We start from the raw sequence: 12,265 nt of genomic DNA, 5'->3' as shown, positions 1-12,265 counted from the left end.
GTATGTACGGCAGGACCAAATCGGAAAGATAGGTAGGAGAAAGCCCATGTAATGCTTTGTAGGTTAGCAGTAAAACCTTGAAACAGGAAGCCAGTGTTAAGAGGCTAGCACTGGAGAAATATGATCACATTTTTTGATTCTAGTCAAGATTCTAGCAGCCGTGTTTAGCACTAACTGAAGATTATTTAGCGCTTTATCCGGGTAGCCGGAAAGTAGAGCATTGCAGTAGTCTAACCTAGAAGTGACAAAAGCATGGATACATTTTTCTGCATCATTTTTGGACAGAAAGTGTACTGTGTACTGTTGTTCTGTACAGAATATCATAGGCTGTGGAAAAAGTTGCGACAACTTGCACCTGTGAACCTCTACATCCTGTGACTTCTTGTTTCTTACATCTGCCACTCATTTCTTTTAAATCACACTGCTCTACAGTGTGCTGTTCAGAAGATTTAAAAGCCATGCCCCTTGAAACTCATTGGCTGAATAGATATGACCTAAGGAAATTATGTCATCATTACATTGTTTTTAGTATGAAAGCTGATGGGTAGAGGCAAGATTTTAATTTGATTACAGATTTAAATAATCTCAGAGACCAGGGTAAGAAGCTAAACTATGATCTCATTTCATTATGTTTTTTTTATGTGAGTTTGAATGTATATTTTCAATATAATGAGTGTTACACTAGCACACTGAAAATACTCTGAAATCAACATCAGAACGATTCCCAATGTAGTTAATTTTGCTCTGGTCATTTTGGCACCCATGAACAAGTACTGGACTGTGATGGCTTCTGTGGGTTCAAGGGTTGCAGTGGCTGTATAACCGACTGTTGTCTTCAAATTTACAGTATCACGGCCGGGGAATGGCTTCCAATAGCTGTAAAAGCAAAATTCTTTCAAATGTTCTTTCCTGTCTGAACTACAAGTTACCACAGGCTAAATCTATGATGTTAAAATGCCCATTTACTCTGTTCCATCTGACTGCGCAATCCACTGTCTCATCAGCCCAGCAATTGTTAAACTTGATCTCCACTATAAAAAGCATCTAGATATTATCTCAATTTCTTTTAGACTAACATTTCATTTAAACAGGGGAGATGTGTATCAACTTTGCTATCTGTCTCTCCAACATTTGCAACATTGTTTAAATATTCAAATTCGATCTCCATCTGTCCCATAGTATTAAACGTGTCGGGAGTCGGGACGAGACAGACAGGCTCTCAGCCAGTCGAAATCACGAATCAGCTGGCATCATGTTTATGGATATATACAAAGAAATGTCAGTTGAAAAAATGTCAAACGAAATGAAGTGCAGCTAGTTTGCAGTCTTTCCAGCTTCTGTTTGAAGTGATTGTGTTAGCTGTGTTGTTGGCTAGCTCCTCTGAGCAACAGTGTCCTGATGAGTGAGCACATTTTCTGGGCCAGGCGAAATCGGGTCTCATTTGTTCATTGTCATGGATGCATCCAAATAAATGTCTAGAAAACAGCTTAAACAAATGCTAATGCAGCTACTTTGCTGTTATTCTGGCTGTACTTTTTGACATGACTAAGTTAGCCATAGTTGGCTAGCTAGCAAGCAAGGGATTAAAACGTTGCCAGTATGACAATGGAACATTCAGAACAAACGACTGGGTCCTGTCCATAGATACAGAACAAAAAGACTGAACGTCTGGGTCGCGTCTCTGGCAACTGAACCAATAGAACGAACGACCAGCCGGCTTGGGTAGCAACCCTAGATTTGTGTCCGGACTATATCTTATGGTAGGATGAAATAGTATGAATAAATTTAATGAAAATATGACAGTCATTATCTGAATATGTTGGTAACCCTTTGTATAAAAGTGATAATGCCCTCGAAGCTGGTGTTTGGAGGATATATTGGCATGGTTTGCTGGTAACAACAACCGTGCCAATATATCCTCCAAACACCAGCTTCTCTGGCATTATCACTTACCTCTTGGGGATCGAGGGTAACCTAATCCCACTGACGGGATTGCTAGCAAGGCGGGAAATTCAAAACATCAAAAATCTAATAATTTCAATTTCTCAAACAATCAACTATTTTACAGCATTTAAAAGATAAACATCTCCTTAATCGAACCACACTGTCCGATTTTCAAAGAGGCTTTACGGCGAAAGCATAAAGTTAGATTATGTTAGGAGAGTACATAGCCAAAAAAGTACACACGTCCATTTTCAATTCAAGGACAGGCGTCACCAAAAGCAGAAAACCAGCTAAAATTATGCACTAACCTTTGACAATCTTCATCAGATGACACTCCTAGGACATTATGTTAGACAATACATGCATTTTTGTTCCATCAAGTTCATATTTATATCCAAAAACAGCATTTTACATCGGCACGTGTCGTTGAGAAAATGTGTCTCCCCCAAAACTGCCAGTGAATTTACAAAAAATACTAATTATAAAACGTGGTTAAAGTATTAAACTGTTATTCAAAGAATAAAATGCAACCGCATTGACAGATTTCAAAATAACTTTACTGGGAAAGCATACTTTGCAATAATCTGAGTACTCTGGTCAGAAAAATACACTAGGCTATACAGATAGCCACCATGTTGGTATCATCTAAAACCATAAATAACATTAGCAATATTCCCTTACCTTTAATAATCTTCATCAGAAGGCACTTCCAGGAATCTCAGGTCCACAACAAATGTTGTTTTTTTCGATGAAGTTCATAATTTATGTCCAAATAACTCCATGCTGTTCCGTGTTGTTAGCGTGTTCGGTAGGCTACTCAAAATGGGAGGGAAAAGTCATGACGAAAAGTCAAAAACAAAATCTATTTATGTTCGTTCAAACATGTCAAACGTTGTTTAGCATCAATCTTTTGGTCAATTTTTAACGTAAAACATTAGTAATATTTCAACCCGACCTCTCCTGTGTCTTGAAACAAGTTTTGAAAAATGTCTCGCCTCACATGAACGCGCATGTGCGCGCAATAATGAAGTGAAGACATCCCAGGGACGTCAACTTCCCTTCCTTCTCATTCGGTCTCTGTTCATCATAGACGCTTCAAACAACTTTATAAAGATCGTTGACATCTAGTGGAAGCCATAGGAAGTGCAAAATGAATCCTTTGTCACTGTGTGTTTTATTGCCAATGACTTGAAAATAGTACAGCCACAAAATGTTCATTTCCTGCTTGTATTTTTTCTGTTTTTTTCCTGCCATATGAGTTCTGTTATACTTAGAGACACCATTCAAACAGTTTTAAAAACTTCAGAGTGTTTTCTATCCAAATCTACTAATAATATGCATATTCTATTTTCTGGGCCGGAGTATTAACCTGTTTAAATTGGGTACGTTTTTCATCCGGCCGTGAAAATACTGCCCCCTAGCCCCTAGAGGTTAATTAGGCAATAGCTACAGTTGTTCTATCATTGCAGGTGTGACCTTAAAGTATTTTTATACATGTTTAGAGTTGAGGAAGTAAATTGGGAAAAATTACACATAGACCTGGTTATAGTCAAGGAGGATCCTGGTAACTGTGACATAATCAGACCACACCCTCATGTGGCATCAGACCACACCATAACACGTATGGTGACAAACAGATCTGTAGAGCAAAGAGGTTATTCCTCATCTGCTCAAGTCCTTTATTCAAACTAATAAATCTGAACTATACATTTCTTTGTACTTACTATATTTGGTTTGGCCTTTATTTATTCAATACATTAATATACATATAGAGGTGGTGTCTTGAGCAATCTAAAAACCCAGTATGCTACAGAAGGTGCCATTATGAGGAAACAATGATTAGCAGAACCATATCCACTCAAGCTGACGTTTGTATTCGCAGGGAGATGGCTCTATCCTGAAAAGGTTTCGCTTGTCTACTCGCCGCAGCTCCACATCCATGAGCTCTGGAGTCTTGAGTTCATCCTACCTAACCTCACACACCCTAGACGGTGTTTTCTGACATGTTTGGTGTCTGTCAAATCTTTCGTTAGCACACCAACCATATGACTATTGGATATTATTTCTAGACTGTCAACAAATCCTTAAAAAAAGTATAATCAATGTTTGGGAATTACAAACAATTGGAAGTGTTTAACCTCATTCCATCCATGTATTGACAGAAGTAAAATTACAATCAGAAATGTTTTTATATCCTTCGAAAATTCTGTTTCATACACATCTCAAGCCTTACTGTTACAAATAAAATAAACTGGAAATAAAAGGAATCAGTTTTGCAAACACAAACTTTATTTTGGTTATGGGGGAATGTTTGTGCAAAGCATAGTTCAAGGATAGGTAAACTGGAATAACACAACCACTGCCATTCATGTCATATTTCCACTTATGTGGTGCAAAACCACTCACCAGCACCATTAATACATGTTCCTACAACTGTCTAGAGGGCAGCAGACCACTGGTCACCACCTTAAAATAGCATGATTCTTTAAAACTAATACAAACCAACATGGCTAAAGAATGTTAGCATCCAAAATGGCACACTACTTTCGAAATAGTGCACTACTTTTGACTGTGACCATAGGTCAAGTCGTACACTATGCAGTGAATAGGGTGCCATTTCAGACACAGAATGTAACTATGAGGGGAAGGCTTGGTGACTTTGGTCAGTGATTCAGCAGCAACCGTTCAGACTCCCAACAGTGTTTGGAATCATTGTGGTACGTAAGCGCAGACTTCTGTCCAGTATCAGTAGTTACAGTTAGAAGCTTGGTCCCCCCCAAAATGGATAGAAGTGCACCACTGTGTAGTGTACACACATGTGCGCGCAAGTATCTAGGCTTCACACCCTTTCTCTCGCACACACCCACTCAAACACACACACTATTTCATATGAAATGTCTCCGCCGGGCTTAATATAGAAAGTGTAACTGTAAACCTGACTTTCTCAGGCTGTACAACATTATAGAACAGGTAAATCAGGTCAAATGGAATAACAGGTACATTGCTTGGTTCACTGCAGCAACAGTTGGTCCATTTCCACTACACAGATTTACAATCTCACATTTCAAAAATCCATGACAACACATTATAAATAGGAACCTTTATTCCAATAGTACAACCCATACATCATTACTAAACACACACACTATTGTGTGTTCAGATTAGAATTCAATAGCAGCTTCAAGGGCCAGGCACATCAGGAACACAACAGTAGTAAGAGCCAAACATAATCTAGCTACTGCCCTCAGGGAAGAAAGCTAAATCCATAACATTAAAGGTGCTACACAGAATGTCTCCCCTATGTGGAAGCTAGAAGAATTGCAACAGCACTAGGCTGCATTCAAAAACAAATGTACCATCTCCCCCGCAACATGGAGACTCACGATTGAGCCTTTTACTTTCGGTTTTGGTCCACCAGCCTCAAACAGCTGTAAAAAAACTTGTTATTTAAAAAGATATTTCACAGCAATTTAGATGGTACAATGATTCCCTCCACTATTCAGTGCTTGTTTTTGTTTTTCTCACAAACTGAAAATGAGCAAACCATGTAGAATTTTAGCAACCAGGAAATTAGAGCAATTTTTACATTGGCTTCTGGACCTGATTTCCACACAGTCAGTCAAAACAGCTTTCCCATTTTGACAACAAATGCCGCTCTGGCGGGAGAAATCAATAGGTGTATATAACAGTGCAGGTAAGTAATACTGTGAAACACTATCATTCCCCTAGTACTGCAAATACGGCAATTTTCTGAAATGACAAAGCAAAAAAATAAAATTTGAAAAAAAGGTGTAGCACCTTTAAGGCTTCATAACCCCTATAAATAAAATCACCTCTATGACTTAACCTTTCCATCACTTACTGAATGCAGCTAGTTGTGAGACATCAGTTTGCATTGTTTTGTGTCTGATCATATGTGTTACCTATGGCACCTATGTGGAAAAACCTATGGCTTCAGGATGCAGTGTTCAAATAAATTAACTAAGAACTAAATTAGTGTAGGGTATTTGTCATGTAGAAACAACTAAAGAAACTTAGTCCAAAGACCATAGTTACAGCCCAGTGCCACACACCTATAAAACTCTGCTTAACACTATTCATACTTATTATCCTTTAAAAGGAGGACTTTTACTTAGCAATTTAACAGTGGCCTTAAATGAAAACATATGCAGAAACAATTGCTAGTATCATAACTATTTTTGATATAGGATGCTACGCCATGCACTGTTTGAGGAAATCCGGCATGGTGTAAAAAGTCAACATTTAAGGTAGAGGGTAACTAATAACATTTAAGGCTTTTTCCCCCAAGAGTTATCAGGGAGGAGGAAAGAGTAAGCTGTTACCCAAATTAAACTGAGGAAAAACGCAGCATGCTAGACCCATAGAAATATCATTACTTCTATGGCTAGACCCATCTACTAGCATGAGGAGGTAACCTGCATTTAAAATAACTGGATTGAACCTCTGTACTACCTACAAAGGAAAACTGAGACAATACACAGTTAGGGTTAGGCTAGCAAGTGAAGGAAGAGGGGTATCCCAATAAGCAAGCTGGATCTACTCAGTTTTCTGAAGCGAACCAGCTTCTGTTAGCGTCACATTCCAGCTCAGGGTTTAGCCTTACAACGACAGTGGATATTGCTCGTACACCTGCCACTAATTCTAGCAGGCTTGTAACTGCACGTTGCACATGGCTAGTCGAATGCCAAACTTTTCATTAAGCCTCAGTTGACCAAAGTTACCTCGCTAACTCTTCAAACCTGCTTCGTAGGATACCCCTCAGCTTACCAGAACCCCCCCAGACAGGTAAAGATCCAAAAGGAATCCATTCCCTTGTTTACAGTAGTATAGTGGTGAAACAAATAAATATTTTAACCCTCTGGTATGTTCGGTTGTACTTGCACACTTGCAAGTGATCAATTTGGTCTATGCACACACAGACAATTCCTTTCAAGATCAGATCATACCGGGTTCACATTATTCAAAAGACAATTAATGTTTTTCCCAAAGGGATGTTTTGTTCCCTTTGTAAATGTTTAGCATGACATTTCGATTCTCCAAGTCCTCATACTGAAAACGTCACTCGAGAAATTCAAGTAGAGACAATTTAAGTAACAGAACAAGGTAGGGCTAAAAAACAAACTAAAAACGACTTCAAAAGTACTCCGTCTTAAGGTCTTATCACACACAAGAGGACAGAACAAAATGGTTGTAGCAGTACCTTACTCTATATGGGGAGAGATTGAAGTAAGAATATACTCAGACATAAACCTGATTAATATTAGCATACAAAAATACCCATTCAAATGTAAACATAGGCCAGGAAATAACACCCCATTTTCAGCCGCTGCATTGGCAGCTTTAAGGCCACTAATGTTGTAAAAGGGCGTGGTTGGTTCCATGACAACCTGGGCATAACTATGGTAATTATTATGTGGAAAGGAAGTAGCCCTACTAGGTTCTCTACTTAGCCCTAGATCACAAAAAACCCTTCATCTGGCACTAAGGTTTAACAGATACCTTTAAGGGCTGAGGACCCATTTTTAAAACACATAAGTCAGCGATTGAACATTGAGAGCAGGAGCAACCGACTAGGGAGAACATTCAATTGATCACTTGCAAGAACTCTACAACATGTGGACACCTGATTATAATCTTGAATCATTCACCAACCATGACACACAACTGGTGAGGTGAAGACTGCTATCTATCCATCTATCGATAGCCTGGGTGGTGAGCGGGGATATTTCTACCATTGCCTAGCTCTGGGCCCTGGGCTGGAGCTCTACCCATGGGGGGCCTGTGCATCTTCCCCATGGCACCTGGGTTATGTTGGAACGCCTGGAAATCCCCAGCCAGGTAATCAGACACGTTCTGCTTCATCAGCTTGGTCTGACCCGAACCTGGGAACCCGGGTCTGGCTCCTGGTCGGTACTGTGATCCTGGTGTGCTGCAGTCTATGGAGGCCCCTGACAGGCCCCCCTGGAAGGCCAAATCCAGAGGGCCTAGACCATCACTTTTGCCTGCTTGTAGGACACTGCCCCATGGAGCCTGCAGGTAGCACCCGTTGGTGTAGCTGGGCATGGTGCCACCCGGTGGGCTGGTTACAGAGGGCGAGGGGGTTGTCTTGTCTGATGGGTGTTTAAGGTAGAAGGCTTGTGGCTGCGAGGCCAGCAGCACGTGGGGATAGTTGAGGGTCTTGGCAGGGAAGACAGGCTCAGAGGGGATTTCTCTCCTGGGGTTGGCTCCCTCGGGCAGGTGCTGCATGTGAGCCAGCTGGTGCTGGTTCCAGGAGCGTTGCTGTTGGAGTTGCTGCTGTAACTGATGTTGTAGCTGTTGCTGCTGATGAACCTGTTGCAGCTGCTGTAACTGATGTTGTTGTTGCTGCTGGTGAACCTGTTGTAACTGCTGTAATTGCTGCTTTATGTCAGTGTGGAAAGCAGGTGGCATCCTGTTCATGACAGCCATGTTGGGCTGTAGGCCACCAGCAGTGCCCTGGGACCCTCCAGGGGCCTTCTCTGTGGGGCCCAGCAGGCAGGAGGGAAGGAGGTCCAGATTGTGGGGTGTGTTGACCCTGGAGCTGGCATTGATGAGAAGGTTACGGCTGATGGGGCTGGGGTTGGCAATCTGGCCCTCGCACACCGAGGTGGCACCCATTCCGGCCCGAGCCTGGCAGAACTGATTGATCTGGTGCACGATGCTGCTCAGGTCTGTGCCCGGCCGGTTGTGGCGCAGGCCGGCCGCCATGGATAGCGGGATGGTGGAGGTAGATACAGTTACGTTTGGCGGGACGTCTGCGTCTGGCAGCTTCCTGGGGCCGTAGGGGGGGCCTGGCTGGGGCTGCAGGGCATTGGAAGCAGAGGGAGGGCCAGGGACGGCACAGGAGGCCTGGGGGAGCTGCTGAGATGGGGGGAGGCCCTGGGAATGTTGCAGACTGGATGGAGGCTGGGACTGGGCTACATCAGGCTGGTGCCTTAGGCCCTGGGGGAGAGGCTGTGACAGGCTCTGGGGGTGCTGCAGGCCCTGGGAATGTTGCCGACTAGGTGGAGGCTGGGCCTGGGCTATGTCAGGCAGGTGCCGGAGACCTTGAGGATGAGCCACAGCCTGCTGTACTAAAGCTTGTTGGTGAGGAAGAGTCTGGTGCTGTAGCATCTGAGGATGAAGAAGATGCTGCTGCTGTAAGGTTTGTGGCCGAGTCTGATTTTGCTGTCGTAAAGTCTGCGTGTGAGGTAAACTTTGCTGCCGCTGGATATTCTGCGGGTGCGCCAGATTCTGCTGTTGCTGCTGTACAGTTTGCAGCTGGGACAAGCTTTGTTGCCGCTGTAAAGTTTGAGGGTGGGCCATGTTCTGTTGCTGTAAAGTTTTAAGGTGAGGTTGAGGCATATTCTGTGGCTGTGAAGTCAAATGGTGAGCCATGTTGTGCTGCTGTACAGCATGCTGTGGATGTGGGTGGGGGAGGCCCTGTTTCAATGCCTGGTGTTGGGTTTGAGACATGCCCTGGAGGTGGGGGACAGGCTCGGGGAGATTTAAAGAGCTTTGAGTGACGTACGACCCGCTTTGGAGGTTCATGGCTGCTTTGGGAAGCAGATGGGCTCGGCTGCCGTCTGTGTCTTTGAGGACGCTTTTGCCGGTCGAAGTGCGGAGGACGGCCAGGAGGCCCGCTCCGGTGCCGCTGACCTGAGACGGGTAGGGGCTGTGGCGCTGGCTGGAGCTGGACGTGTCCAACCCGTTCACTGTGCGGCGGATGTGCTTTCTCTGAGGTACTTTGACACTGTTGGGGAAGATCTTTATGGTCAGAGGCTTGTTGGCGACATTCTTAGCAAAGGCATCCAATTCTGCTGGGGTTGGATAGTTGGCAGATCTCATCTTCTGTGTAGTGTCCCCTAAGATGGAAAGAAGGACAGAGACAGACAGAACAAGGAATTTTTGCATAACCAAAGTTTCTTCATTCAACTAGTGACTGGAAAGGATTTACAACTCATTAAGTGGAAATATGAAGAGGAAACTGATTTCAGATTTCTATGAAACTATAGTATTAAATTCTATCAGATAAAAACACTTACATTGCTGAAGCCCAGTGTTCATCTGCGTGTGGGAGAGAAATCGGGTTGTAGGGTCACCTGATGATGCTGGCAGACAGGCCAGCATGTCACACTTCCACTAATGCAACATGGGAAACACTCTCCTCACCATGCTGAGAGAGAGACGCCACATTGACCATGTAAAATGACTCAGCCATAAGGCTATTTATTTCCTGTACATTGTAACCTTTAAAATGGCAGTCAGTCGGTAATCAGCCCACATTTGTCCCTCAGCCTTTTATAGCAAACACCCTGCCTGCCGCTAGACAGACAGAGGAGGGGGCTTAAGATGGAAAGGCGAAAAGGCGTCTCCCAGGGCACAGCAGGACATACTGCATGATGGCTACTGGCTAGAGAACCCCAAGCTGGCTCCACCAATCTCTGTTTCTGCATCCCAAATTACACCCCATATAGTGTACTACTCCTGACCAGGGCCCATAGAGTAGTGAGGAGGAAGAGGAGCTCCACAGACCCTTAGTCTCCAGAAGTAATTTAGCCATTGCGATGTGTAGAGTTGATATTTTCTCAAGTTTTCTTGTGTCAATTAACATGAGTAATCCAGTACAGTCAGAATTAATCAACTACAATAGTCAGTTGAAAAAAGGTTAAGGGTACAAGACCGTGCACATATCTGGCTGTGTTGGCAAAATCACTACATATCCCATCAAGCCAAGCGGGGAGAGGCTGCCTGTTGTCACAGTTCCAAGACCAGTCAGATACTTCCAGCTAACCCTACGCCAATGAAGATGGTGGATCTCAAAACTGAACTTGGATCTGAGTTAAGTAGCAATATCATCCTTACGACATATCTGGAAACAGTCATGACTTTTCAACAAAATACATAATTTTCAAGTTTCTTTCCAGCAAATGACTTAGTTACATGACTGTATAACTAGCAAAGGAGTTTTGAAGTTGAGAGTACAGTATATATTACGTTTGGTAATAAGGTTGAAAACTAGCATTGTTCAGCTAGCCAACTAGTTTAAATCAAATTTTATTGGTCACATACACATATTTAGATGTTATTGCGGGTGTACCGAAATGCTTGTTTAGCCAGGGGAAATTAGCTCAGGTCTAGTGCGCATGTGCAGCTCAGTTGGTAGAGTATGGCACTTGCAACCCCAGGGTTGTGGGTTCGATTCCTATTTATTTATCTAACCAAGTGAGTTAAGAACAATTTTTTACTTACAATGACGGCCTACCCCGGCCAAACTCTAACGACGCCGGGCCAATAGTGGGGGACCAGTATGAAAATGTATGCACTCACTAAGTCACTCTTGATAAGAGAGTCTGCTAAATGACTATAATGTAAATGCTTTACAATACTAAGCGATGCAGAACAGCTGTGTTAAGTATGTAATGTCACCCAGAACACCTTTCAATTCTGGAACAAAGCTAAATGTGTCAGAACCCAGAAGTCCCAATGACTCAAGAATGCTAAGTCTTACAGTGTAACTGATTAGTGTGTCCTGCTGACCAGTTCTTGAAAAGGATGGAGCTACTAGTTACAATAAATATACTCAGTCTGATGACTAGGTCTACCATAAATGTTATTGCATCATTGCGTAAATATCAATAAGTCATTCAACGTGGCTGTGGCCTGGGTAGGGCTTCTCTGATCTAGCATGCGAGGACATTAATATAACTAGTTATGTACAAAGACCTTTCTTAAATACTAACTAGCTGGTGTCATCGTTGAGCAGCATTGTCGTCTAGTAGTCAGACCACTTAAAATGTAAATGAGCGCTAACTATTTAGCTACACAATATTAGCGTGCCAAAAAGTACTTATTTTTTTCAAACAAACTACATAACACAGGCATTGTCGTTCTAACCAGTAACGTTGCTTAGGCTAACGTTCTGTTACACGAGAAGTTAACCATCTAAGTTCGTGAGTTGATAAAGAAGCAAGCAAACAAGCTAACGTTAAATACCTCGAGTCATAGCACCACAACGCATTGAACACTTATTTGTGCTGCTAGTGATCAGCTAGGTTAACTAGCTAACGTTAGCCAGCTATCATAACCGGCGTCTGATACCTACTGAAGTAAACATTTTGCAAAAGGAAACGCTGGAAAGTCATAATACATACTCCCCCGTCAAGAGAAAGGTATTTGCGATATTTTGGTTATGTCGTTAGCTCACCGATGGTTTTTCTGCTGCTTGCTTTCTGCAACAGAAACTTTGAAAACGCATGCGCATTAGGCACCCGGAGTTCTAGGACCTTTATTCCGCATATTT

At 42.8% G+C, this 12,265-nt stretch overlaps 1 protein-coding gene across 2 annotated transcripts; it reads right to left on the bottom strand.

Annotated features, from left to right (window-relative positions):
• Positions 1-4,211: 4,211 nt before the first annotated feature.
• LOC106581210 (protein FAM222B) lies at positions 4,212-12,246 on the bottom strand. Of its 2 annotated transcripts, none has more exons than XM_014163117.3 (3): positions 12,170-12,246; positions 10,008-10,138; positions 4,212-9,827 (listed from the first exon to the last, which is right to left on the bottom strand). In XM_014163117.3, the coding sequence occupies exons 2-3, from the start codon at positions 10,090-10,092 to the stop codon at positions 7,660-7,662; spliced, it is 2,253 nt and encodes a 750-aa protein (XP_014018592.2). In that variant the 5' UTR covers positions 10,093-10,138; positions 12,170-12,246; the 3' UTR covers positions 4,212-7,659. The 2 variants fall into 2 exon arrangements, with proteins under 2 accessions (XP_014018592.2, XP_014018593.2); XM_014163118.3 differs by having other exon boundaries at positions 12,068-12,184.
• Positions 12,247-12,265: the final 19 nt, after the last annotated feature.

This window comes from Salmo salar, chromosome 20 (assembly GCF_965601325.2).
Source record: "Salmo salar chromosome 20, fSalSal1, whole genome shotgun sequence".
Lineage (NCBI taxonomy): Eukaryota > Metazoa > Chordata > Actinopteri > Salmoniformes > Salmonidae > Salmo > Salmo salar.
Note: the sequence above shows the minus strand (reverse complement) of the source record. Positions and strands in the feature narration are given on the sequence as shown.